Below are 25458 nucleotides of genomic sequence, written 5' to 3' on the forward strand. Positions count from 1 at the left end.
TCCTGCCACCTCACCATCCCTCATGCATAGCCTATGCCTGTGTGCTGGACACATGTTCCCTTCTGCCCCTGGTGCATGTGACTATAGTCATTTATTTTCATGTCTGTCTTTCCTGACTTGACTGTAAACTTTTGTGTTTCTCATTGTCTCGGCATCGCGGAGCTTAGTTCCATATAAGATGCAAAGCAGACACTAAATAGAGTTTTTGAAGAAGAAAAGGAGGGTGGAAGAGAAGAGAAGGGAGGGGAGGAGAGTGAGGGGAGGGGAGAATATATACAAGAATTTTACAAAGAAGAATGTTGCAAAAGTATAAGTGAAAATCGCAATGATCTATGTCTTGGATCATGTCATTATTAAACCATATATTTTACCTTGGTAATTTATTACAAAATTAGAAGATTTAATGAAAAGTTTAAATTAATAAACTGAATTCACAGAGGGCTTCATATAACTATATTCAATGTTCCCCAGTTCCAGGAATATTGATGTCCATGAAAGGATGACCATCATTGTCCTAAAGATGGTACAGAGTGGGGAGATAGACTCTCCGGTGACTTTAGAAAGTAGCTTGTGTTTCCACACCCAGCAGCCAGATCCCAAAAGATGAGGCTTAGTATCACTGACCTGGGAAGAACTTTTGGATTCAGCTTATGATGCTCCAGGAGGCAGGCCAGGTAGGCAGGCCAGGTACAAAGATTAGTGAGAAGAGGAGTTCTGGATAGATTGACGTGTACGATATATGAATAAAAGGTTTGACTCTGTGCAAAATCTAAAGCTAGAAGCATGGCAGTCCCAGGCATCCTGGACAGCAGGACCCTGGGCCCCTCTTAAGCTGACTTGGCATCGCCGTGGAGTGACTCAGGGCTCACATTTTACCAGGGTTGGGGCCCTACTGCTCCCTAAAGGTCCCAGCAGCCTCTTCTCTGCTTGGTCTTGTTAGTTCACTGAGGAAGCTGGCCCAGCAAAGTGACATTCTACTGCCAAAATGGGCATGTTTCTTCTGAAAGGAAAACTGGGTCTTTAGCTTACAACTAGCATAATCCAATCCATGGAACTTCTCCCCGTTTGTCTCTGACTGGACATTGGGGACCTCAAGGAGAAAACCACTGTCTTCACGATTCCTCATCCTCATTCCTCTTCCTGTTTCCAGTTTAATTGAGAGTTTTGTCTATCCACCCACGAGAGGGTTAGCCTGGTTTTCTAGCTGGTTTCTGAGGAAACCATTCCCTAAGTGTAGTCTCTGATAGCTACTGAAGCTGAAGAAATGCTGACTTATTTCCAAACACTGAAAGAGACACTCGCCTTGTCATTTACAGCATGGGAAATATGTACATTGCCATTGGAATTCTGAAGAATACATCTTCTGAGGCTCTTCTCCAGGTCACAGATGAAAGGAATTTCAAGAAAAAATGTATTGATAGTTTAAGACATTACTAATAGTAAAACACTATTTTTTAATACAACAGGAAAACATCCACAATAAATGGAGTTGTTTGCAAAGGTGAGATATTCTGACTCCATCTCTATTCTTTGAAAAACACCATCATTTCTTTCTGAACCAAGGACAACAGAACTTTAGTTTGTGAAGCTGTTCGTTGCATGTTTATCCTGATACGCAGAAGAGAAGCACTGTTTCATGTCAACATGAGGAGTGCTAACAAACACCCATCAGGTATCAAAGAAACCAACACTTAGTTCCTTTAAGAAGAAAGTTAAGAGGGTCAGTGAGATAGCTCAGCAGTCTAAGGCACCTGCTTAGGTAGGCTTAGGCAAAAGCACAGGGACCGTGTTTTGTTCATAGACCACAAGCCATGCCAGCTCCAATCCCAGAGCAGGCTGAGCCGACCACAAAAAAAATGAAAAAAGAAAGAAAGTTAAGGAATTAAATTAAAATGCCAAGATAATTTTGGCAATGTCAAGAACTTGGGGAAGAGAGGTATGAAAGGTAAATGAAGCAAAGTGCTTTGTCCTAGACTTCAGATTAAGGTGAGCTTACTCTTTTATTGAAATAAAAATTATATGGTATAAAATCCCTGCCTCTCCTTGTGTATAACTGAGTAGTTTTGGAGCTAGTCACAAAGTTGTACAACTCATATCACTATCTAATAACCCAGCCCCTTGTTTCCCCCAAAATATATTTTGTACCATTTGGCAGTCAAATTCCATTCCCCCTTTCCTTAGCCCCTGGCAACTATTGATGGACTTTCTGTCTTACCTTCATATAAATGAAATAAAGCAACAGCTGGCCTTTGTCTTTCACTTATTTCACTAATTCTTTCAAGGTTATTAGCATAACATGGAACAAAATAGCATTTTTGTTCATCAATGAATAATATTCCATGGTATGGACATATATTACTTTGAATCCATTCATCAGTTGGTGGAGATCTGGGCTGTTTCCACTTCTGGCTGTCTTGCCCAGTGCTACTACACACGTGTGTGCAGCAATTTTTGTGTAGACATATGGTTTCAGTTCCCTAGATATGTGCTTCAGAGTGGAATTACTGGATCATATGGTAATGCTGTATTTAACTTTGAGGAGCTGCCAAACTGTTTTCCAAACTGATTGCACTATGTTACATTTGCATGAGGAATAAGGGTTCTACTTTCTCTTTATCCTCATCCCTTATCATCTGTCTTTTTTTCAAATCATAGTACCCTAGAAAGTATGAAGTGCTACCTTACCATGGTTTTTATTTATATTTACATTTCTTTAATGGCTAATGATGTCCACCATCTTTTTCAGGTGTGTATTAGTCATTTGAACAACTTTTTAAGAGAAATGCTTATTACTTGCCCACTTTAAAATAGAGTTCTCTTTTCAATTTTGAATTATTTTTATGTACTTGACAGACTACCCTTTCTTGGGTATATGATTTACCTTTTCTTTTATTCTGAGTTTCTCTTTCCTTTCTTTGGTGATGACATATGAAGTGAAAAACTTTTAATTTTGGGGGGTACATTTTGCAGTACTGGGGACTGAGCCCCAGGCCTTCATACTGAGCTATATACCCAGCTTTCTTTTTTATTTATTTTGAGGCTAGGCCTTGTTTAGTTGACAAGTTGCCCAAGCTAGGTGTGAACTTTCGGGCCTTCTGCCTCAGCCTACCAGAATCTTGTGATGACAGATATGTGCCGCAAGTTTTCAATTTTAAGGAAGTTGTATTTGTCTATGTTTTCATTTCTTGCTTGTGCTTTTGGTATATATACACAAAAATTATTGCCTAATCCAATGTCTTGAATATTTACATCTATTTTTTTTCTAAGAATTTTACAGTTTCTGCTCATCCATTTTAGATATTTGATCTACTTGGGGTTATTTTTGTAGTGCTATGAATGAGACAGAGATCCAATTCCATTCTTTGTATGCAGATGTCCTGCTATCCTAGGCTTATGTTTTTGTTTTTTAATGTTCAGTGACAAAATTGAGCATAGAAAGGCTTTTGTCTTAAACATCAATCATCATTAGCACCACTGGATTCAAGCAGTAGCCAAATTGATGATAAGGGGACGGATTCAAGGGAAGGGACCTCATCGTCTGAGAGCTTGGGGCTCAGAAAAGCTTGCAGAAGTCCTGAGCAGGTCTCCCAGACCTAGCATGAGAATCCCCAAAAGCTCCCTTAGTTAGTTAGATACCACTGATGCACCTCATACCATAGTGCACTGATTTCAGGCACTATATATCCAGCAGGCTTGGTGTCTATGTATCTCATAGTTAAGAAAAGTGAAAAAAAATTATGTGAAGACTATTGTGCTATATAGGACCTTAAAGGAATACAGCAATTTGTAGAACTGGATTTGGATGACTACGGTATTAAATATGATACCTGCTGTGACTGTTTGACAGATACCATCTGCTAATCCTCAGAGAGAGGCTTATTTCTGAACAGATGATACCTTTTCTGACCCAGCACTGATATCCGGAGGCAAAGTTATGAGGTAAGACTGAACTGACATTAGCAGAAATTTTTTTTTTCATGTCAGATTTTTAAGAACATATACTAGAACACAGGGAAACAAAAATTAAAATGTGCTTCAGTCATCTCAGAGAATCTCCGAATCTTAGAAAAGGTCAGTCGCAAAGAGGCCTCAAAAATGGCACTAAAAGACAGTTGCATTGACTTCAGTAGCTGAGAGCTGTAATGATGGGGCATATTGATTAGATCTGGTGAGGCAGATGGATGTGGGAAGATGACGCGGCAGGACCTGGGTCCAAGGCTAGTGTGAGGGATGCTCAAAAGCCAGGAAACCATATAAAGGGGAACTGTAATAATGGGAAGTTTCTGGAGCAGCGAGGAATCCTGAAAGTCAACAGAGAAAGTTAGGAACAGATTTTCTCAGAGACAAGGAGTTATTTGGCCAGATGCCAAAGTAAGTCAAGGCCAAAGGGGGAGGGGGAGTCTGCATTCAGCTTATGCTCAATGCTGCTGGTTTTCCTTCTTGTTTATTTGCATGTGGATGTTTAATCCCTGGGGTACATGAAAGGTAATGTCAGAGATTTATTTTCCTAGTATTGCCTCTAAAACTTCTTCAGATAAATTTTTCAGAGATGACCTCATCAGGGTGAAGGTGACAGCAGTGCCATTTCTTTCTTCATGCAATATTTTAGGTGAGGAAAATGATGTCTTGGACAACTGGCAAAGGCCAAGCCCATTTATCAGCCACCGCAAACCATGTCCGAACAAGGTGTAATGCCAGGTCCTTAGAGCTCAAAGAGAATCAGGACATAGAACGTAAGCTCCAAAAGGCAACCAGGAATGAAAGGATGCAAGTAACGAGAGCCAGCGTGGGGAGCCACAGAGTTTCCGGATGAAAAAATATAATGAGCAGCCCACTGTGTATGTGGATAAATGAGGTGTCATTGAGAACAGAAGGCTGGATCTGAATCTTGAAAGATGCTTGACCTTAAGCCAGTTCCGTGGGAAGGAATGCGGACAGTGTCTCAGGGAGGTGGCCCAGCACACATGTAAGTACAGAAACTGAATTTGCATTTCACGCCTGACAGTTGAGTTCTTCAAAGTAGAAGTTCTGAGGAAGAAGCAATGGGGGACATATTGAGAGTTACACTGAGGTCAAATTATTACAGATGTCAAAGATCAGGCTAAAGAATGTGGAATTCAAGTATCAGGCTAAAGAATGAGGAGTTGCAGACAGCTATTGACTAAGAAATGATGTTGTTATAGCAGCTGTGTGAAAAATAAAATTTCAATCCCTTCTCTTGGACAATCAGAGACCAGAAGCCACGGGTGAGAAGTGACTGGACTACAAAAGGTGAGTAGGAGAAAAGGGGACTAGAAGAAAGACCTGCAATCAGAGAGGGATGGGAGGGCATGTTCAGGTGGCACAGACCTGTAACCCCAGCTCTTGGGAGGCTGTAAACAGGCAGATCACTATGAATCTAATCTAGTAGTGAGACCCTGAACACCCCGTAGACCTTTCCCTTAACAACAAAGAAAGAACAAAGAAAAGAAAAAAAAAATGTAGACAAATACCAAGTCAGAGGGAACGTCCAGAGAAAGGACGCTGGATTTGTGGTCAGTGGCCTAAGGAACCATGAGGTCAGCTCAGGGAAAGACAGCACTGTGTAGAGTCTGGAAAAGAATTAGGGATAGACTTCTGTGATTGACTTCATATGGACAGTAAAGGGAAGGGAACGCACTAGAGACTATGTCAGAGCTGCGCACTTTATCAGAAGAAAAGTGAGCCGTGGGACTGGAAGACACAGGGTAACTCAGAGAAAGGTCTGTTTTGGGGTAAGTTCTGAGTACTCTCATGCAAGAGTTGGTGGGGGAGGATATATCCAGTTGTAAAATCAAAGCTCAGAGAAGATAAAACTGAAAATGCGACCCTTAGGAGCATCCACTGACAGTTATACTAGAGAATGCTGCATCGACAGATAAAGGACATGAGAAAACAATGGCACAGGGGATTGCCTACTGTGACCGAGGCTTTCAAAAGTGATGACTTCGTTTCTCACATCCTGTACTCTGGTGTAAGTAGGCTTCGAAGTGTGGCATCTCCAGGGCAGGCTGCTAGAGTTGGGAATGCGATACACAGAAAGTGAAGGAGTGGAGCAGGCTCCACACCAAGAAAGGGCTGGGGCTCCCTGGTCCCATGCGCAGCGAGCACCTTGCCTCCAGGGAAACTCAGGGAGTGTTTCTTGAGAGGTTCCTGGGCAGCTGACCTTTTCTAGGTACTTCACAAAAGAGGAGCTCCCGTTCTCTTCTACATTCACATTTTTGGAAGTGTTTATTTCACTTCCATGATATTTGATTCTAAGTACAGAGATATTAGCTTGGCAGCTAAAGTATTTTTCCTGAACAGAAGCAAATGTCAATTCTGGCTCAGGCAACAGGCACAGCCAGAAGGTTTGCCGTGAATTTCCTAACACAAGTAAACCCTGCAGTATTCCTGGGTTGAAAGAAGAGTCAAAATAATCATGGAAATTGGTTATACTAGAAATTGGCGACACTGTTAGAGGCTCTGCTGTCAAGTGCCCAGTGAGAAGGGAAATTGAAAGTTCCGAATACTAGAGACAGATGGCACATATTTTCTCCAATATTACATACTAGTGACAATATGATATAACAAATTTTTAGGAATGATGTTTTATTTCCTTTATATTTTTTAACAAGCTTCCATAAGCTAGTGATTATACTGTTTTTTTCCTTTTCAGTAAGTATCACAGTAAAGGCATACTTCCTTACCAAGGGCTGTCAGAAGGACAGAAAGACAGACAGGACAGAATGACAGAAAGGCAGACAGAAAGCAACAGCAAGGCAGAAAAGAACATTTTTCAAAATTTGGGAAATAAGCCAAGTTAAGGTTTGTACATGAAAACTATGGAAGCTATTGCTGTTCTTAGGCAGATGGTAAGAGCTCTGAAATGTAAGAAGACAGCCAACACTGCCTTGTTATATTTCACTAATGTCTACCTTCACACCTTCAGTGACCTTAGGGAGCTGGTTTTACTTCTACCTTTGATAGGTTGATTTGTTTCACTAGAGCCATTTGTGATGGTGACTGGCAGAGTCAGCAGGTGATACTCAGCCAAAGGATTCAGCCACACTCTGTTCTGTTTCAGCCAGAACACAGAGAAGGTTCAGAGGAAGAAGAAGTCACTACCGATTAACAGTGTCTCTTAAATACCGAAAGAAATTCTCATCCCATTCAGGACAGGAGCAGCTAAATTTTGTCTATAACTTCAGTTTCCTCCCCAGTCTCTCTTTGCTTCCAAATATTCAAACAACCCTAGTAAGAGTTTAACATGAGGGGAGATTGAAAAATAGAGTAAATGTTTATATTTTAAGAAAAAGTATTAGAGTACAAGATGCACTGTCATTAATTCTTTTTAAAAATCCTCCTCCACACTTTTGAACACAATGAGGTGCTCATAGTGAATGCTGCTGCCAAATGCCATCCAAAGGAAAGAAAGGCTTACAAACATTACACTGTGTCCTCTTCCATTTATTTAGCGGGTCTGGCAGCATTTGGCTTGACTTTTCCCGCAACCCAAAATGACCAGGAAAATCAAATGTTTACAACTGATTGAGGGCATTGACACAGTCACACAGCACAACTAAAGACACTCATGAAAGAGGACATTCAGCTACCCAAAGTATTTTAAATACCATGTTCCTTCAAACCTTCCTATTGTAGCTCCAAACTTCAATGATGCCTACATCTTCTTTGCAGCTTCACCAGGTTCTTTCTGTGGCCTTTGAACTTGTGCTTTTTGTCCTATCGTTTTATGTTTTCTTTTCAGAATTGTCTATCTGTTAAAATAATCTAAGAAAGCCAAACACTTTTAATCCTTTTGTAGGTATTTTCTTAGGAGGAAAAAAAAAAACCTGAGGTGAACTTATTTTCTCAGTTCAGCTACAATTTTCTTGTGAAAGCTATTTTTTAAGTGCTGGATCGGCTCCCTAATTCCTCTGCTGACATTTGCCTTGTGGGTCACAAGTTAACATATAAATCCAGAATCAAGTGGCACAACACTTCTTCTTTGATCTAAGTGGAGCTACAGAGAACAGATTTATTCCTCCAGATGAAACAATTCCAAGAAATAGACAGCAGTTTGAATGAAAGTACATCTTACAAGACATTAGAAGTTTGACAGTGAAGGACAACAACACCTGAGAGAAGGGAAACAAGTAATAGGAGCCCACTATTGCCTCCAGGGTATGGCCTTGGATTTTTCAGGCCTTGGTACATGGGTAGAACCCAGATGAAATCCCAAGATTCCCTAAATTGAAGCAAAAGAAGCAGCAGAAAACTGCGCAACATATAGCTCAGGTTTGACGAGGGGTACCCTGAGGATATAGCTCATTCAATATCCATGTAGCCATGGGAGAAACTGCCTGAGGCCAATGAAAGAATTAGCTGAAAGGACTGTGGGGAACGGTTCTAGGCTCTCATTTCTATTGAATACTGCTTGTTGTCAGACAGAAAAACCTCAAGACTTATAGGTAAGTATTAAGAATACATATGAAAGTTTTGCCTCAGTAGTAGAATTAATCATTCCTGGATTGAACACTACAAAAAGACTACTTTTAAAATGTTCTTAAGAGCTAGGGAGATGGTTCTGCAGACTAAGTGCCTTCTTAGGCAAACACAAGGACTGGGGTTCTATCCCCAGTACCATTTGCCATGCCATCCACCCCTCCCCGCCCCCGAGGTGCACTGAGCTAGCCAGAGACCAGTCACGGTGGTGCATTCCTGTAGTCCTAGCACTGGGGAGGCTGAGACAAGAGGATCACTATGATTTCAAGCTTCACAGTGAGACCCTATACCAAATATATGAAATTAAAAAAAAATTCTTAACAGAAGAACCTGAAACAAGGAAACTATTTTCAAGTGCATTAATTATATTTCATAAGAAATTTATGGGGATTCAAATAAATCCAAAATATGACAAAATAATACTCAAAATGTTTGATGTCAATAAAAAACTACCAGCTGTTATGGCTTGAACTGTTTGCTCCCCCAAAGCCTCATGTTCTCATAGGTGGAATTGCTTGGAAGTGGCTGAATACAAGTTGTGTGACCATGGATTAAGGCTGTGATAATTAAATCAGTCCAGTGATTGGTTGGGCATATTTCTGGATGTGGATGATGGGAAGCCCCACCTGGATGTGGGTGGCACCACTCAAAAGGCTTGTAGCCTGCATGAGATAAAAGGAAAGCCTACCTGAAGCTTTCTGCCTGTCCTGCTGTAGAGTGTTTCTCCCCTCTAATGCCCCTCTGCTATGTTGCCCTGCCTTGGGGTCAGCTATTATAGACTGAAACCTCAACACATCATGAGCTGAAATAAACCCTTTCTCCTTTAACTTGAGAGCTGAGTATTTTGTTGGGTATTTTGATACCAGCCATATGGGAGAACAAGATGGCAAGATAAGAGACTTGGGCCTCTTCCTTCAGCCATAGGTGAACTGAATACATATGTAAATCAATTTCTTATGAAAAATCCAGAAATTGGCAGAGAGATTCTTATCCACTGGATAACTGAGAAAATCCAGCAGGAAAATCAGTAAGAAAAGGCGAGATGCATTCTCACTTTAAATCCCATCCCTGGCACTGTACCACGTGGTCAGAGAGGATTTTTCATCCCTCACCTTTTCTGTGAGGAGTTAAAGGTTTGAAACACACAAGTAGTGTTCCAGTTTTCACAGTTGCTCTCACAGGGATTGAGTCCCAATCTCTGGAAGCTGATGGTACCCAACATTCACTAACAGCCTGGGATGCAAGAGAAAACAGGCAGCTTTGAACAGGGTCTCAGAATATTCCTCTGTCTCCACGTCCTAATGCAACAGTGCAAACAGGCAACAAAGACCTGCTTCTAGCTTTATCAGGAAAGGGTTAGATTGGATATCAAAAGCTCTGATCTTTCCAGCAGCTACTCAGAGTTCTGGTTTCTAAACACCCTACAGCTGGAAGTTAACAAGGCAGATAATCACTAGCCCCTTGGGAGTGGGGACACTTCTGAAAGTTCTTCCTTCCAACTTTACTCTAGCAATGAAAACAAGACTCCAGCTTCTTCGTGGAAAGGAATTGGGCTGTATACGATATACCACCTTTTCATCTGCTGTCTTGGGGTTGCACTATTAACTCACTTACCTCGGAACCCAGTGGACTCAGTACTTACTACTCATCTGATGTCTACAGAGAACACATTAGTGCCACTAAATTACTCTGCTGGCTTTTCCTATGACAGCTCCTGCCACCAAACTTCAGCTCCTTCCCAGTTCCTCCCTAGAAAGGGACTGTATTGCACATCTGCTGTCTAGACTTTTCTGGTTTCTGCCCAAGGATTTGGCTTCTAAGCTGCCAGTCTCATCGAGCTGGCGGAACAGGTAATTACTAGTCCCTGGGAATTTAAATGAGCATGTGTGGGTACTTCTCATGGCTCCAAGAATACCATGGCTAGAAAACCTGTCCCTCAAAAATTAAAGGGAGATAAAGACAAACAAAGCAGAAGAAATACACTAACATCAGCTCTGATTTACAATAATTGCTAACGGGCGCCTTTCTAGATGAAATGGGATAAAAAGCAAAAGGCAAGAAGCAGCACAGAAGGGGCCGGGGAGATGGCTCAGTAGAATAAGTGCTTCCCTGGCAAGCACAAGGGCCTGAGTTCAATCCCCCCGCACAAAAAAAGCAGCACAGAAGCAAAAAGCAGCATAAGATTCATTCATACAGGTAAATGTATGAATGAAAACAGAAAATACTTTCTTAAAAATTGTGCTGGGTAAATAGCTTTTAATTCAAATGTAAAACTAAAAATATAAAGCATTAAAATTGGTATAATTAAATTATGTTAATACACAGTACCAACAGTTGTGAATTGTGACATCAATTGCACATACTACAGGAAGGGTGAGATAAAAATGTACCTTTGTATGCAAGAGAAATTGTTTAAAGGAACTGTTATAACTGTAAGCTATTTTATGTGTTTTATGGTAGCCATAAAATACTTGTAGAACTCAAATAAAAGAAAAAGTAATAAAACATAACAACATATACCACAAAACTCAAAACAAAACAGCAAGAGAATTCAGAACAACAAGACAAACAGCAAGCAACACACTGAGAATATCAAACTCTTTCCTGTCAATAATTATTTAAGTATAGGTGGTTAAGACCAATATCTAAGAGACAGAGACTTGCTGAATGAATTTGAAAACAAGATGTGAATATTTTGCTTCTATAAGAAAAATCAATTTAAACCAAAAGACACTCTTAGCATGAAGGTGAAGAGGCAGAAAAAAATAATTCATGCAACCAGTGATGAAAATAAAGCAAGAATAGTTCCATCTACATCAGACAAAATAGACTTAAGTCAAAGTCTTTAGAGGCAAACAAAGTCACCATATATTGATAAAAGTCTGAGTTCAACAGGAAGATATAACTATACATATAAATATACTAAATGTCAGAGTATCTAAGTACATAATATAAATATTGTCAGATCTGAATGGAGAAATTGGCAGCAATGCAATGAAAAATGGTAGGAGATGTTAATATTGCACTTTTAAGATCAAGATAGAAAATCATAGGGCCGGGGAGATGGCTCAGTAGAATAAGTGCTTCCCTGGCAAGTGCTAGGGCCTGAGTTCAATCCCCAGTTCCACCAAAAAAAAAAAAAAAAAAAATCTTTAAAGAAACAGTGAACTTGGACAATCCTAGACTAAATGGACCTCACAAACACAAATAGAAACACCCAGTATACATTCTTTACAAGTCCACATCATAAAGAACCTTCTTCAGTATAGTTGACATGTTAGCCACAAGTGGATTAATAAATTGAAGAATATCAAAATCATACCAGCCCATATTATGACCACAATAGAATTAAACTAGAAGCCAGTAGTAGAAAAGTGAGAAATTCACAAATATGTAGGCATTAAGCTAAATTAAATTAGATTACAATGTTGAGCAACCATTGGGTCCAAGAAAATAGTCAAAAAAGAATGCATACAAATATATTCTTTGAGAATGAGACAAACAAAAAAACATAAACACAACACACAAGACTAGTTCCAAATACAAAGTCTCTAGCAATAAATTCCTATGTGAAAAAAAAGAAGAAAGATCTCAAGCATCTTAAAGAACAGCTAAGGCTGAAGTTACGAGAATGAAAGAAATAATATACAGCAAAAATATACCAAATATATGTAATTTAAGTTTCAACTAAAAAATTAAGAAACAAGCAAAGAAGCAAAAAAAGTTACTAAAATTAAAAGATAAGTCAATACACTGAAACTGACCAAGAATTAATAAAGGTACAAAATAGCAAAAACAATGTACAGCTACATTGTATATGTTTAAAGAATATTAGAATACACACAGGAGATACTTAAAAGATCCAAATTGGATGTCTAGAAATAAAAAATTAAAATGCCTGACATTGGAAATTTACTGGGTAGCCTTCATGTCAGATCAGATATTGCAAAATCAAAGATTAGTGAGCAGGAAAATATACGAGTAGAAACTTTCTAAAATAAAATTCATACAGAAAATTAAAAAATAAATGAAGTAAGTGAGCCATGGTAAAACTAGGCAAGCATTCTACCGCTGAGCCAAATCCCCAGCCCCTAGAAAACTAAAAGTTACCTCAAATATATGTGGTTTGAATACCTAGGAAAGAAAAGATGGAAAGGAAATCTTTGAAAAAAACAGATAGCGAGTTTCTGTATATTTGCTGAAAACTGTGAACTCACAGATCCAAGACTGAAGTGATTCTAAATCAATGAAGAATGAACAAAAAGTATGCCTAGAAGCGTTATAATTAAATTGCTAAAAATAAGTGTAAAAGGGTAGGTACATCATAAGAGCTGTCAAAAAATAAAACCATGTTTCATACAAGAGATTAAAGGTATGGATATAGCAGACTTTTGGTAAAAAGGAATATAAGTGAGATACATCGAAACATTTTTAGTGCTGAATGAAAATGACTGTTGAAGGGAATTGAATCCTCACTGAAAAGACATTTCAAAAACAAAGATGTAAATATATATATATATATATATATATATATATATATAGAGAGAGAGAGAGAGAGAGAGAGAGAGAGAGAGGATAGAGACTTGCAAGAAATAAAAAGAAAAAAAGAAATATGTACCAGCTCTTTACTATAAGACATTTAAAATATTTCCATCAGGTAGAAGGAGGCATACCAGGCAGAATTATAGATTTACATAAAGGAGTAAAACCATCAGAAAAATTTACATTGTGCTGAAAAATATTATTTTTATTATCCTCTTACTCTGGATCCTAGCAACAAGTTTAGTAACCAATCAAGCGTCAACCCTCAAAGGGAGGGAGACTGGATCTCTACCTCATAACATAGGCTTGTGGCCCCAAATTTACTGTTGTCTCTGCTCTGAGCACCCTCACCCCTTCCCTGGGGTGAAGGAACTCACCAAAGGGTCCCTGGGGTGGCTTTATACTGCTATGCACAATATCTGCAATAAAACTACTGTCTCTTTGCACTGGTCTTGTCTGACTCCTCTTCCACTTTCTATATCAGAGAGACTGACCTTGACAAGGGTGAGTTTGGGGACCTCTGAACCCCAGGCCCACTGGAAGTAATAACCATAATGCACTAGGTGTTCATCATTTGCTTGAATGAAGCCATAAAACAAATTGGGGCTGGGGAGATAGCTCAGTGTTACCGTGCCTGCCCATTAAATGCAAGGTCCTATATTCGATTCCCCACACCAAAAATAAATAAATAAAAATAAATTAAATATATAAATTAAATAAATTAAATATATAAATAAATAAACAGATTGAACTGCAACATAAAATATATATAAAATAAACTACATAACTTAACAGGCAAAAGTCTAATAATGAGAAAAGAACAGTGTGTCAGTTAGCTAAAGTATTAAACAAAATATTTTCTTGGTTTAGCATTGTGAGTCAGCTACACAGTTCACATACAAAAAAGACCCATAGAAATGTCATTTAACCTGACAAGAAGGCAGCCCTGCAGCCTCCTTTCCCATCCATACAGGGAGAAACCCAGAGACACAAGTCCAGGAACCTCAGGAATTCAAATTAATGCTCATTGCTAATATATTAGGTTTACATTTAGAAATGGGAAAAAAAAAAAAAACCACCAACAACAAACATTTCATAAAAGGCTGTAATAAAATTTACTGTTTATAGTAGAGATATCAGTAGTGTTCTGGTAAATTTTACTCCACAATCTGCTTGGGGATGGAGGGAGCCCGACAAGCCCTGATCAGCCGTTGTGGTCAATTTCTGGGCTGCAAGTGCACCCACCGGGCTGACCTCAAGTGGACTTACGGGTAGAGGAGTCGGAGAGTGCGCAGCCGGCTCTCCTGGGCTTGGTGCTGGGCTGGGACAATCGCTCCAGTGGAGACATATCACATGTGACTCTGCTAACTCAGGTCTTATAAGAGAAAGAAAGCAAGTTTCTAGAACATGCTTGTGTGTTATATGCTTTGTGGATGTGAAATTTTCACCTCTGGCAGTATCTTTTAACCTGCACTACAGCATTTCCATCAGAAAATATTATCTTCAGGAGACATTACCTAGTGTCAAATATGTGACGTATGGTGAAGATGGGGCATTAAAAGAAGTTGCTTTTTTTTTTTTTTAAAGGAATCACTCTAAACAAAACTTAATTTTAATTAAGACCTTATGGTGAATTCTCTACAGAATGAAAATAACTGGTAACAAACAAAACACAACATCTTAATATCAATCTTAGACAAAATTAACCCAGGGCAACTTGTTAGTAAAGGGAGAGAATGATTAGGATAAAGCCAAATACTCTTGCCATTGCAGAACGTGTGTCTCCCAACTGTTGTCAGCGCATGTTTGCACTTCTGTTTTGAGCCAGTATAACTTAGTTAGAGGAGTTAATAAGGGACACCAAAAGCCATCTTTTTGTGGTGTTTTCCACAAAGAGAGACTTTCTCAAAGCTTTATAAGGAAGACTAACAGGAGGAAAAAAGCTTTTCAAACCAGAAGTTAAACAAAAGGGGAACAGCAAGAGCAACAACAGCTCCAGCATTTCAACACAACTGTAGCAAAGAAATAATCAAAGGAGTAACAAAAGAGCAGACATATACCCAAGTTCTGAGTCTGACTGCAGCTGGAGCACTGAGGGGTCTGTGTCCCACTGCAGGGTCCTAATCGTGCAGCACAAAGGAAAAAGAACACAGAGAATTAACAGAAGGGGAGGGCAACGGACCGAAGCAAACCATCATTCATTGAGGTGATGCATGTACAATACAATACATACACGAAACAGTACCATTCCATCCCCCCTGCTCAGGAGCCGGTGACTGACAAGAGAAAGTGAGAATCCATCCTTCCCTGTAAACATCTGTTTGGGATGGGAAGCGATGGCTGTTTTCATGGAAGACAGGCCTCCGTCAAGTATTCCAACTTCAAGCACATTCCCATCCTGTGCATTGTTTTGGTTTGTATTGCTGTCTGATTGACTTGAGCAGGTGAACTATGTATCCCTGATACCTCAGAGTCCACCCACACCTGGGAACTCTAAGCATCTTCCAGGCACTGGACAGGACTAAATGCAAATGGAACCAAGCAGGAATATCTAGCGATGCAGAACTAGATGGAGTCTAACTGTAGAGTCTGGTGCAACATTGGCTTAATCTGGACAGTTGATACATATACCTCAGATTTAGAAACTCATGAGTACTTTCATGTTTTTTTTTTTTTTCTATATAGATGCCACCAAATGGTCATTGCCAATGTCATGTATCTCTAAGATGCTGGGAATTTTTGTCTTTAAAATATTTTACAAGACATAGAGCAGATATCATTGACCACAGGTCATCCAATTTCCCTCCATGCTTCTCCTCCAGAGTGAGAAGAGATAAATAGCTTTTACGTAACAGACAGCGTATGCAGAAAGACCTTTCTCGGGCAGGCTCTCTAACCAGTGGCAGATGAACCAGGCATGAGGCCACTGGAGAGACAAAGGATGGACACCCATCCTTTGGAGTCCAACACGTGTGACTCAAATTTGGCCCTGGCATCTTCTTCAACTGTGTACATCAGGCGTGCGGCTTTAAGCTCTCAGGTCCAACATCCTTTTGTGTGTTCCAAGGGTGGCTCCCAGCTCAGTGGCATCAGCACCCCTGGGAAGCTTGTTGGACATGCAGACCCTTGGGTCCCACCCCGGATTTGCTGACTCTACCCTGCAGTTCAGGGGTGTCCCTGGGTGATCTGTGGGTGCACTGATATTTGAGCAGCCTTGTTCAGTTTCCTGGTCCATAATGTTTCACCATGGCCTATGGAACAATGTATGATCTGCTTGCAGCTATTTCCTAACTGATCTGTGAGTGCTCTTCTCTCTGTGTCCTCCTTGATACTTTTGCGTCCAGTATCTCAATGGCTCAGGAATCAGCTTCTGTTATCCCTTGGCTCAAATGCTATCCCCCACAGTTCTCCCCTGTTGCATTTCAATGGTCCTTCCTAAGTAGTATTCTCTTTCCCTTACCTTTATAGTGTTCATCTTTCCCTATGGTTTTATTAAATGTCAGTTTATTTATCCTGACATTTGACTCTGGACTTAAACTTCATAGGGGCAGGGGTAGCTGCATTCCGACATTACAGGGATGCCCAGCCCCGTGCTTATATAATATTTGCTGAATGAATGAATTTTTCCCCCGGTTTTTTTTTTTTTTTTTTTTTTTTTTGCGGAACCGGGGATTGAACTCAGATCCTTGCGTTTGCCAGTCAAGTGCTTATCCTACTGAGCCATCTCCCTGGCCCCTTTCCCTGATTTTTAACAGGGATTAAGTACAATTATATCTGGAAGGCACAGTAGCCATTTGGTAAGCAGTAACTATGGTTATTACTACCATGACCACTCTGTCTATTATCAAGGTTTCTTTGAACTAAAGTACCACCCACTTGATAGGTCTCCTATTAGCTTCTGCTGAGAGACAAGGATACAGTGCCATGGTTGCTGTATGCGCTCTGCTTGTGCTCCTGTCTTATCTAAATGCTCTAAAAGATGATAACTGAAGTCCAATGACAGCTCAAACTGCCACTCTTTTTGAGACCGGTGCTCCTCAAGCTTTTTTGCCTATAAAGCTTCCTGGATATTATTAAAGTACAGATTCTGATCTAGGAGCTGGGGGTGAAATGCTGCACATTACAAGGATGCCCATGCTGCCAGTCTGTATTAAAGGCTTGACCTGGGTAAGTGCTTCACAGACTGACCTTAAGAACTACCTATAACACAGAATGCTGATTCCCAACCTCAGAAATTTGGATTTAGTAGATCTGGAGGGGAGGCTAAAACTTTGTATTTCTACCAAGTTCCCAGATGATATTTGCAAGGCTGGCTATGGGATCACCTTTAGAGAATGGCTGGGCCAGCCCACTGCTCTGTGAGCAGACAGAATGAATTACTTGTGCTCAGCCACAGCAGCGCCTGAACTTGTGCTGTACTCAAGCATGGCCCAGAGCCAGGCCACCTCCAGCCAAGGAATCAGTGCATCTGGGGTGGGGCCCAGGCATTCCTTATAATGAAAGCTCTCGTAGAGATTCTCATGTGCAGCCAGGACTTAAACGTGCTCTGGATTTATTTTCATCTCAAGAACAGCTATCTGGGGCAGAGAACATAGCTCAGTGGCCTAAGGGCCTGTCTGGCAAGCACAAGGACTGGTGTTCAATCCACAGTACTACATGCCATGCATAGCCACTGAAACTGGGTGCTTTGCTGGTCACCGGAACCAGGCATGGTGGCACACACCTGTAATCCCAGCACTAGAGAGGCTGAAATAGGAGGATCAGTATGAGTCTGATCAGCTTAACAAGAGCCTGGGCACTATATACATTAAAAAAAGAAAAAGAAAGGAACAGTCACTCTTCATGTTTTGGACATCAATTCTTTCACTTTGGTTCAAATGAGGGAAGAAATGGAATTAATCCATTAAAATAATGTATACTTACTATTCACACACTTCTGGGAATTGAGTTTAAGGTGTTTCTTCTGCTGTGACAGAAGAATAGAGTCTCACTCTTGCTGATAATAAGAAGTGCTTCCCTGTGAGGGGTAGAGCCTCAGTGTGTCCTGAAGTTTCGGAGGGGATGATCTTTCTTGGCTTTTTCTACTTTCCCAAGCAGGTGAGGAATGTAGCAGCTCCAGGGTGGTCTAGCTGTTCTAGTACTTACTGGACAGATCGTATGAGCTCACTGTACGCTTAAGAAATAATAATAGTGATTCTATTAAAACTGCTCCTTTAGGAAGTCCACTGGCTAGCCTGGAGTTTGCATTTTCATCCCAAATGCCAAAGGCAATACATGTAGGTAACCCCCATAGCAACTATATATACATATATATATATATATATATATATATATATATATATATATGAAAACAAATCATAGCTATTGTCAGTAACAAGTTGTGGGGTTAAAGAATCAATCCAAGGGCATCATTATGTGTATCAGTTTTATTTTTTTTCACTTTTCCCATTATATCTGTGAGGTGGTCATATGTACATAGAAAGTGCTTTCCTTTTTTTCTCAAATAACCTTAAAAGCAATACAGTCAATGGGCAGAGGTGGTGTGTGCTTCCAAAGATGGCCGAGGAGCACATGCTACATGTGTGGTGACTCCTTCTGTGTAAACTTGCCACGAGTTCTCCTGTAGGTGCCAATGTCTGGGCCTAGGGATGGGAGGTTTGTGTTCTGGATTTGGCTTTGCTGTGTCAGTAGGCAAGTCGCCCTCTATTCCCAGCAAGAGGAAAAGGCAGGCCAAAACACCTTCCTCATTCTTCTGTGATTCATGTTTTAGAACACAAGATGATTATTAAACTGCCTTTTGGCTTTCTCTCCTCAACTGGAATAATTTTACTCCACCAGTTGACATAGAACTTACCTTCCAACTATGTTATTGTCAAGCAACTGTGAAGAGGAAAGGGTACCTTCCCCTACAGCTTCTTGGGCCATTTAAAATCTTGTCAAGTAGTTTACTTGTAACATAGAAGAAGTAGTATAATTGGAAGCAAGCATGTGAGAACAGGTTGTACAATCACAAATTATGTTCATATAGAAATCACCCTCTTTACTAGGGTAGCTAATGCTATTTTGTAAGCCATTTCTGGAATGGCTCAATAATGCATACTGGAAGAGAATATTTTTGATAACAACATTCATTTACCTATTTGAGAACACTGTGATAGCAGATTAAATGAATTCTAAAAGAAAATACAGTTGATATGGGGAGATAAACTACTATGTACTCTATATCTATCTATCTATCTATCTATCATCTATCTATCTATCTATCTATCTATCTATCTATCTATCTATCGCTATATATCTGTCTGTCTATCTATCTATCATCTATAGCTTGGTCAACCAAGGCAGCGAGCAAAGCATGTCATATAAGAGACACCAAGGGGTGTGGAGGGACATATGACTTACAACTAAGAACTGACATTTAAGTAAAGGAAAGGAGACATATAAAAATGTATTCTGAATGACAGATTAATGACCTATGCTGGGAAAAACACAGTTCTTTTCACTTTTTTCTCACTTTAAAAAATTTCAATAAATATTAGCTGAAAAAATAAATGCCACAAAAAAGATTAAAGGTGCTAATAGTTCAAAATTCCTTTCACTGAGCGTTGACTCTGACAGCCAGCCAGGCTGTGAGCTACATATCCACCATTCTTTGGAAGCAGAGCCAAGAGATACAACTTTCCCTGGTAAGAATGGAGATTCTGGTAAGGTGAGGGATTCCTTAATTTCATCAGTGCTGAGCTAATTAGACTTTCGCAACTAAGTTAGTCTATTAGATCTTACAAGAGTCAGTTTTACTATAGGTGCAAATTTATCAGTCCACCATGTGAGTAGTGATTTCCAGGCACACAAGACACACAATCTGCCCTTCTTGAACAGTTGCTAGATGGACAGTAACAGTAGCTAGCACTGCCTTCCAGTTTAGAACAGGCGAAGCTGAATGTCTAACACTATTATAGCTTCACCCTGCCTTCCCTCCACTGGGCTACTTTCCACCAAGATTACATACTTGCTCATTGCTGCCCAGCTGTCCCTTCTCTCAACTCCTAGACTGACCAACCCATTCCTTTCTCAAAGATAACTCCTTCTCATTCTTGTAACTATGTCAATTGCATTTCTGTCTCATATTTGTGTCTGAGAAACCACCCTGGCTTTGTTTACTTTTTCGATGAGTTACCTTTTCCTTCTTTGGTCAGTTTTAGCTAACATCATAGATTTAGTCTCTGAGATCGAGAAATCTGATGTCTTTCATCCTGGACCTGCTGTCACAGATGCTGGGTAACTCAATAATTCTTTATTACTTGAGACCAAGGAGCATTGTCATGACTATGGGCCCAAGTTTGTATTGATTGCCACAGATGCACCAGTAAAGGTCAAACCTATCAACTTTGTTTCAAAATTCTAAGAAGAGAAGCTTCTGACACCACGCAAAATAATAATCCCTCATGTGATCCTAAACATATCAAATACTGTAGCCTCCGATATCTCAGCCCAAAAGGCCTACCCTCTAGCCCTCCATTACAATGTGAGGGTCAAGGTATTGCTCACTATTTCTAGTTTAAAAAATAACAGGCAAAATATCACAATTATTAAAGCTAGTAGCAACCTAGTAGGAGACTAATAGAACTTTAGATTTTAAACCTTTTACTAATTCACCAATTATCCACACTTATAAGATCCCTTCTTCATTGGTTCAATTATCTTTGCTCAGTTCCAGTTAATTAAATAGAAGCCAAACTTTAAAAACAACTCAAACGAGAGTAATTCTAGGCCATCTGTAGAAATACAATTTAGGAATGAAAGACAGGCTGTCTGAATTGTACATAAGTCATCCTCTGATGAGTGGTTAACGTCTTCCTGTTCAGCCCTAACAACAGTTTAGAGGTTTCCATTTTTCTAGCTTTATTAGGTGTCAGACTAGAAACCTTTAGAGTTATTCCCTTAAAAAGTGTCTTTTCTTTCATCCTGTCTGGGTTTCGGTTCATCAGAAAGAGATGTTCAATGAATACTTGGAAAACAGGAGGTAAGAATGATGCAGTCTATGATGTTAACACTCAACATGACCAAGTCACTCTCCTATACTCCTGGTGGTGTTTAAATTAGTACAGGTTGGGGGAAGTAGTATGTCAATATATGGAAAGGACTATAATAACAATTACTCTGGGGCCAGTTTTACTCCCAGGAACTCAGATTGAAAAAATGAAATATCACTAGTAACACTAATTTAAAAAATGATAATGCTCCTGCACTTCCACGTCTCCAGTCTCATAGTCAGTTCTTGCTTGGCCTGATTTTGGCCACAACTAGTTCCTTGACAGAGTATTCTTTTAGTTTTTTTGTTCCTGAAAATCTTGTTCTTTTCAACCTCACACTGTAACTTTCTCATCCCATAAATATGCATTCTCCAGCCAAGCTAGGTCTCATCCCCTCATTTCTAAACTCTTACCCCAGGCAGGTTCATAGTAATCCGTGCATCTTCTGCAAAAAGTACCCCTAAGCCCTCATAAGCACTGAGCTCTACATCTCAAATTTTCAATGCCCAGTGGACACGTCTGTCTGCACACGACTCTTCCTTATCTTATCCACCTTTCCTTTTCTCTTCCATGATCGCAACCCTAGTTTAGACCTTCAATCCTCCTTATCAGATCACTAGTTCCTAAGCTAGTCCTAGATCTTAAAGTATTGTAGAAATGCAGTGACCTACACTCCATCTCAGACCTGTGGTGTAGGCACCTGTGTTTTTAACAAGTTGCTGGTAAATTCAACCAATAGCTGCCAGGTATGGGAGCCAGGGATCTCAACTATTGCAATGGCATTTCTAGTCTCCTAAGTTTGGGCCTTTTTTCCCTTCTCACTCATTGATTCATGTTTTACAGTGTATCCTCTGGATGACCTATCTCCATCTCTAGCTTTCAGTGATGTGCATTCCTTAAAGCCCAGCTCAAATGCCTCCTCCAAGTATATTTGTCCTCAGCAATATCACTCGGGAACAGCATGCCTCTCTCAGACGTGAACTACAGAAGTGCCTGCACCTGTGGCTGCACAGTCCTCTTTGTCAGTTTTATGTCCTCTTGATCTCAAGTAGTAGATCTGCACCAGGCTTTAAAGCTAAGTTTGAAGATGGTCCACAGGAGTCAGAAGCACTTTCCAAAGCCAGAGTCTTCGCATCAAGCCAAACACACTGATACTCCCCCTCCAACAGTTTGCCTTGAGTCTCGTAACTGGGTTTCTGCCTTGTTTCTGCGAATAAAACCCTACTTTGTACCTCAGTGCTCATGGTAAGTACCAATAGTCCTCTGGGCTGATAGTGTCCACCATCAGGCAACTCACATGATGTGCATTCCTTAAAACTCTGCAAAAAGTACCCCTAAGTCCTCATAAGCACTGAGCTCCACATCTCAAATTTTCAATGCCCAGTGGACACGTCTGTCTGCACACTACTCTTCCTTATCTTATCCACCTTTCCTTTCCTCTTCCATGATCGCAACCCTAGTTTAGACCTTCAATCCTCCTTATCAGATCACTAGTCCCTAAACTAGTCCTAGATCTTAAAGTACTATAAAAATGCAGTGACCTACACTACATCTCAGAAACTAGTTTTTATTTAAAGAACTAATAATTAGCATGTGTGTCCCACTTAGGACCAGAAAGCTTTCTGGCTTTTAGCTGCATTCTCATCCCTGCGCCCATCCAACCCCTGGCTCACCCAGTTGTCTGCAAGCAATGCAACATGTGCATGGGTGCACAGTGCAACTTAACAACCTATCCCAAATACCTAACAAGTGCCAAGACACCACATAGGGTAGTAATGAATCAAAATCAACTGCTCCACACAAGCATACTGTGGATTTACTTCAGGTGATTTTGGAATAATGGCATATGACATGATTGCTCACCTTATGAGGACACATATTTGAGAGCTACAATGCCATAACAACATCTTTGATTGCTTCAAGTGATATCTGTCCATATACTGGATGGACAATCTCCAGAAGTAAGATTAATTTCTGTTTTTATATTTCTGAAACTAGCACAGTATCTGGTAGACAATAAATTGTCCACTACCCACTCAGTGAATAGAGAAATGAATGAATCAATGAACAATCCTTACTTGCATTTCCTGCAGATGGGTGTGAAAGTATAAAGTTGCAACTTCAGAAAAACTAGTTTTTATTTAAAGAACTAATAAGGACCTGTCTGCCTGACTTCTTTAATTACCACCAACAGATGTATGAGTGATTCAGTCTGGTACTACCTGGTCCCGGGAAAGTTTTCAGATTCATCTCTGTACTGAAGAAAGAACTCTACAAATAAAATGCTGGCCATATTGCTGGTCTGTGTTGAGGCTCAAGAAATCCAGCACATTTTCTGCCAGCTGGATTTAGCTATTTGAGCTAACTCCTGAAGCAAATGTCATTGGAATCTAAATTTCTATGTTCTTTCTTTTGTCTCTGAAGTGGCATGAGTCCGGACTTTAATGAGTCCCCAAGTTGCTCTGAATTCTTGTTCCACCTGTCTTCACTGTCAAAGAGACCACTAGCAACCAACAAAAATGGGAATCAATTTAGGCCAGTGGGAACATAGTGCCAATCAGAAAATCTGTAATCAGTGCCATCCCAGAATATCTCATCTTAAAATGCCACTTCCAGAAGGAAAACACTGATTAAGAAGGACATTTCCAAATCCATTGTGTCAGTCAATCTGTCACATTTCTTAACATAGGATTAAGTAAGTAAGAATGCAGCATTAGTAATGAGTTGATGTTTCTCTTCAAGTCCCCATTAGTTCCTTTCTTGACCTGGCATGATATGGATAAAGATTTCTGATGTCAGAAATAAAACTGGAACAGTGCAGTATATACTTATGAATTTTTTTTCTTGATTTATTGTGTGAAACTCTTTGCTATGTTGGATGAATCTGGATCCAACACAGTAGATGCTAAGCACAAAGCAAGTCTGTCTAAACTGAATTCAGAAAGAAAAGCAGGACTTCCATCACTGTGCAAGGACGCACTCTCCTCAGACCTTGTATACAGCCCTGCTGCCAAGCAGGCAGTTTCTCTAGAAGGAGGTACAATCTCCTCTTGCTGAAACAGATGCTTATTTTGTTAGTGTATATCTATGAGCACATATAATACTGGAGACAGAATGACAAGATATTTTTAAAAATGGAACTAAACAGTTTAATTGCTACACAAAGAGAGATCTCTACAGAGTACGTCTTTTAATCTCCAAAGAGACTGATTTTTAACCATCCTTGCATAAGTCTCCCTGACGTCCTAGTAGCAGGTAACATCTTTTCAGTTCCTCATTATGTCATGATAATTTAAATTTTTTTGTGTAAACAAAATATAATGATCTTATTATGGGGCCGGGGAGATAGCTCAGTAGAATAAGCACTTGCCTGGCAAGTGCAAGCTTCTGAGTTCAATCCCTAGTACTGCCAAAAAAAATCTTATTAAATTTACCCATAGCCCTGCATTTATTACATTTTTTCACCCTTGTTAATAACTCCTAATGCTTTTGTTTAATGCATCAGATCAGTGTGGAGGATATTTTCACCAAAATGAGTAAAAAGTCCTTTAAGGCTTCAGAATTGGATTGTGCAGGATGATGAAATTCCTGAGTACTGTCCTTTCAGCATTAGACCCACATGGTTTGTTCAGCATTCTCTCTTCCTGAGGTCACTTAGAAAAAAAAAAAAAAAAAAGTGGTGTCCATGGGAATCCAGCACAAGCAGTTCAGAATCAAATTATTCTAGACAATCTAATTTCTTATTTGAGAGTTTATTAGGCAGCAGACCAGGGAAAGTCTGAGTGTATCAAATGTCTGAATTTTAACAAAGTGTTCTGTCAAAAGAAACTAATTCTGAACTGCACAGAAGCTTGATGTTCTAAAGCAGAAAACTGTCCCTGAGGCCCTGAATTCTAATGTGAAGCGTACACAAAGCTGAAGGCTGGAATGCTGTCTAATGCTCTCTCTTTGGACCTTTGTTTCCCTGGTGAAGGCTTCAGAGACATTTACCTATTTGCTGCATTTGAAGTCCCCCACCAAGGACCTTCACATTACTGGAGAGAATCTATGGATATGAGGGGATTTGGCTAACAGATGCCAATGACTAAGAGGGTAGGCATCTATTATAAATGCTGTGATATATTTGAAAATAGTGTTGATATTACATAAGGTGAAAATATACTGAAATAGAAAAATAGAGATACTTGGTGAGAAACTCAGGTTTAATAACTTGAGCAGATATCACTGGATACATATAGTATGACAAATATCATAACAAATCAAAAACAGTCAAGTATTAAGAGTGTTAATCTCTGGCGGCAGGATTGTGCTTTTTATATTCTGAGATTGATTTGTTTATATTTTCTAATTGTATAAAACACACAAATGTTCTTCAAAATAA

General features: G+C 39.8%; 1 protein-coding gene across 1 annotated transcript in view; it reads right to left on the reverse strand.

The window, feature by feature from the left end:
- Dync1i1 (dynein cytoplasmic 1 intermediate chain 1) overlaps window positions 1–25458 on the reverse strand; it is a 305805-nt gene that overhangs the window by 241805 nt on the left and 38542 nt on the right. The window contains exon 5 of the mRNA XM_004632876.2: window positions 15105–15164. Within this exon, the coding sequence (XP_004632933.1) occupies window positions 15105–15164 (60 nt within the window). The remainder of the gene's footprint in view (window positions 1–15104; window positions 15165–25458) is intronic.

Source organism: Octodon degus, unplaced genomic scaffold, assembly GCF_000260255.1.
Source record: "Octodon degus isolate 3935 unplaced genomic scaffold, OctDeg1.0 scaffold00050, whole genome shotgun sequence".
Lineage (NCBI taxonomy): Eukaryota > Metazoa > Chordata > Mammalia > Rodentia > Octodontidae > Octodon > Octodon degus.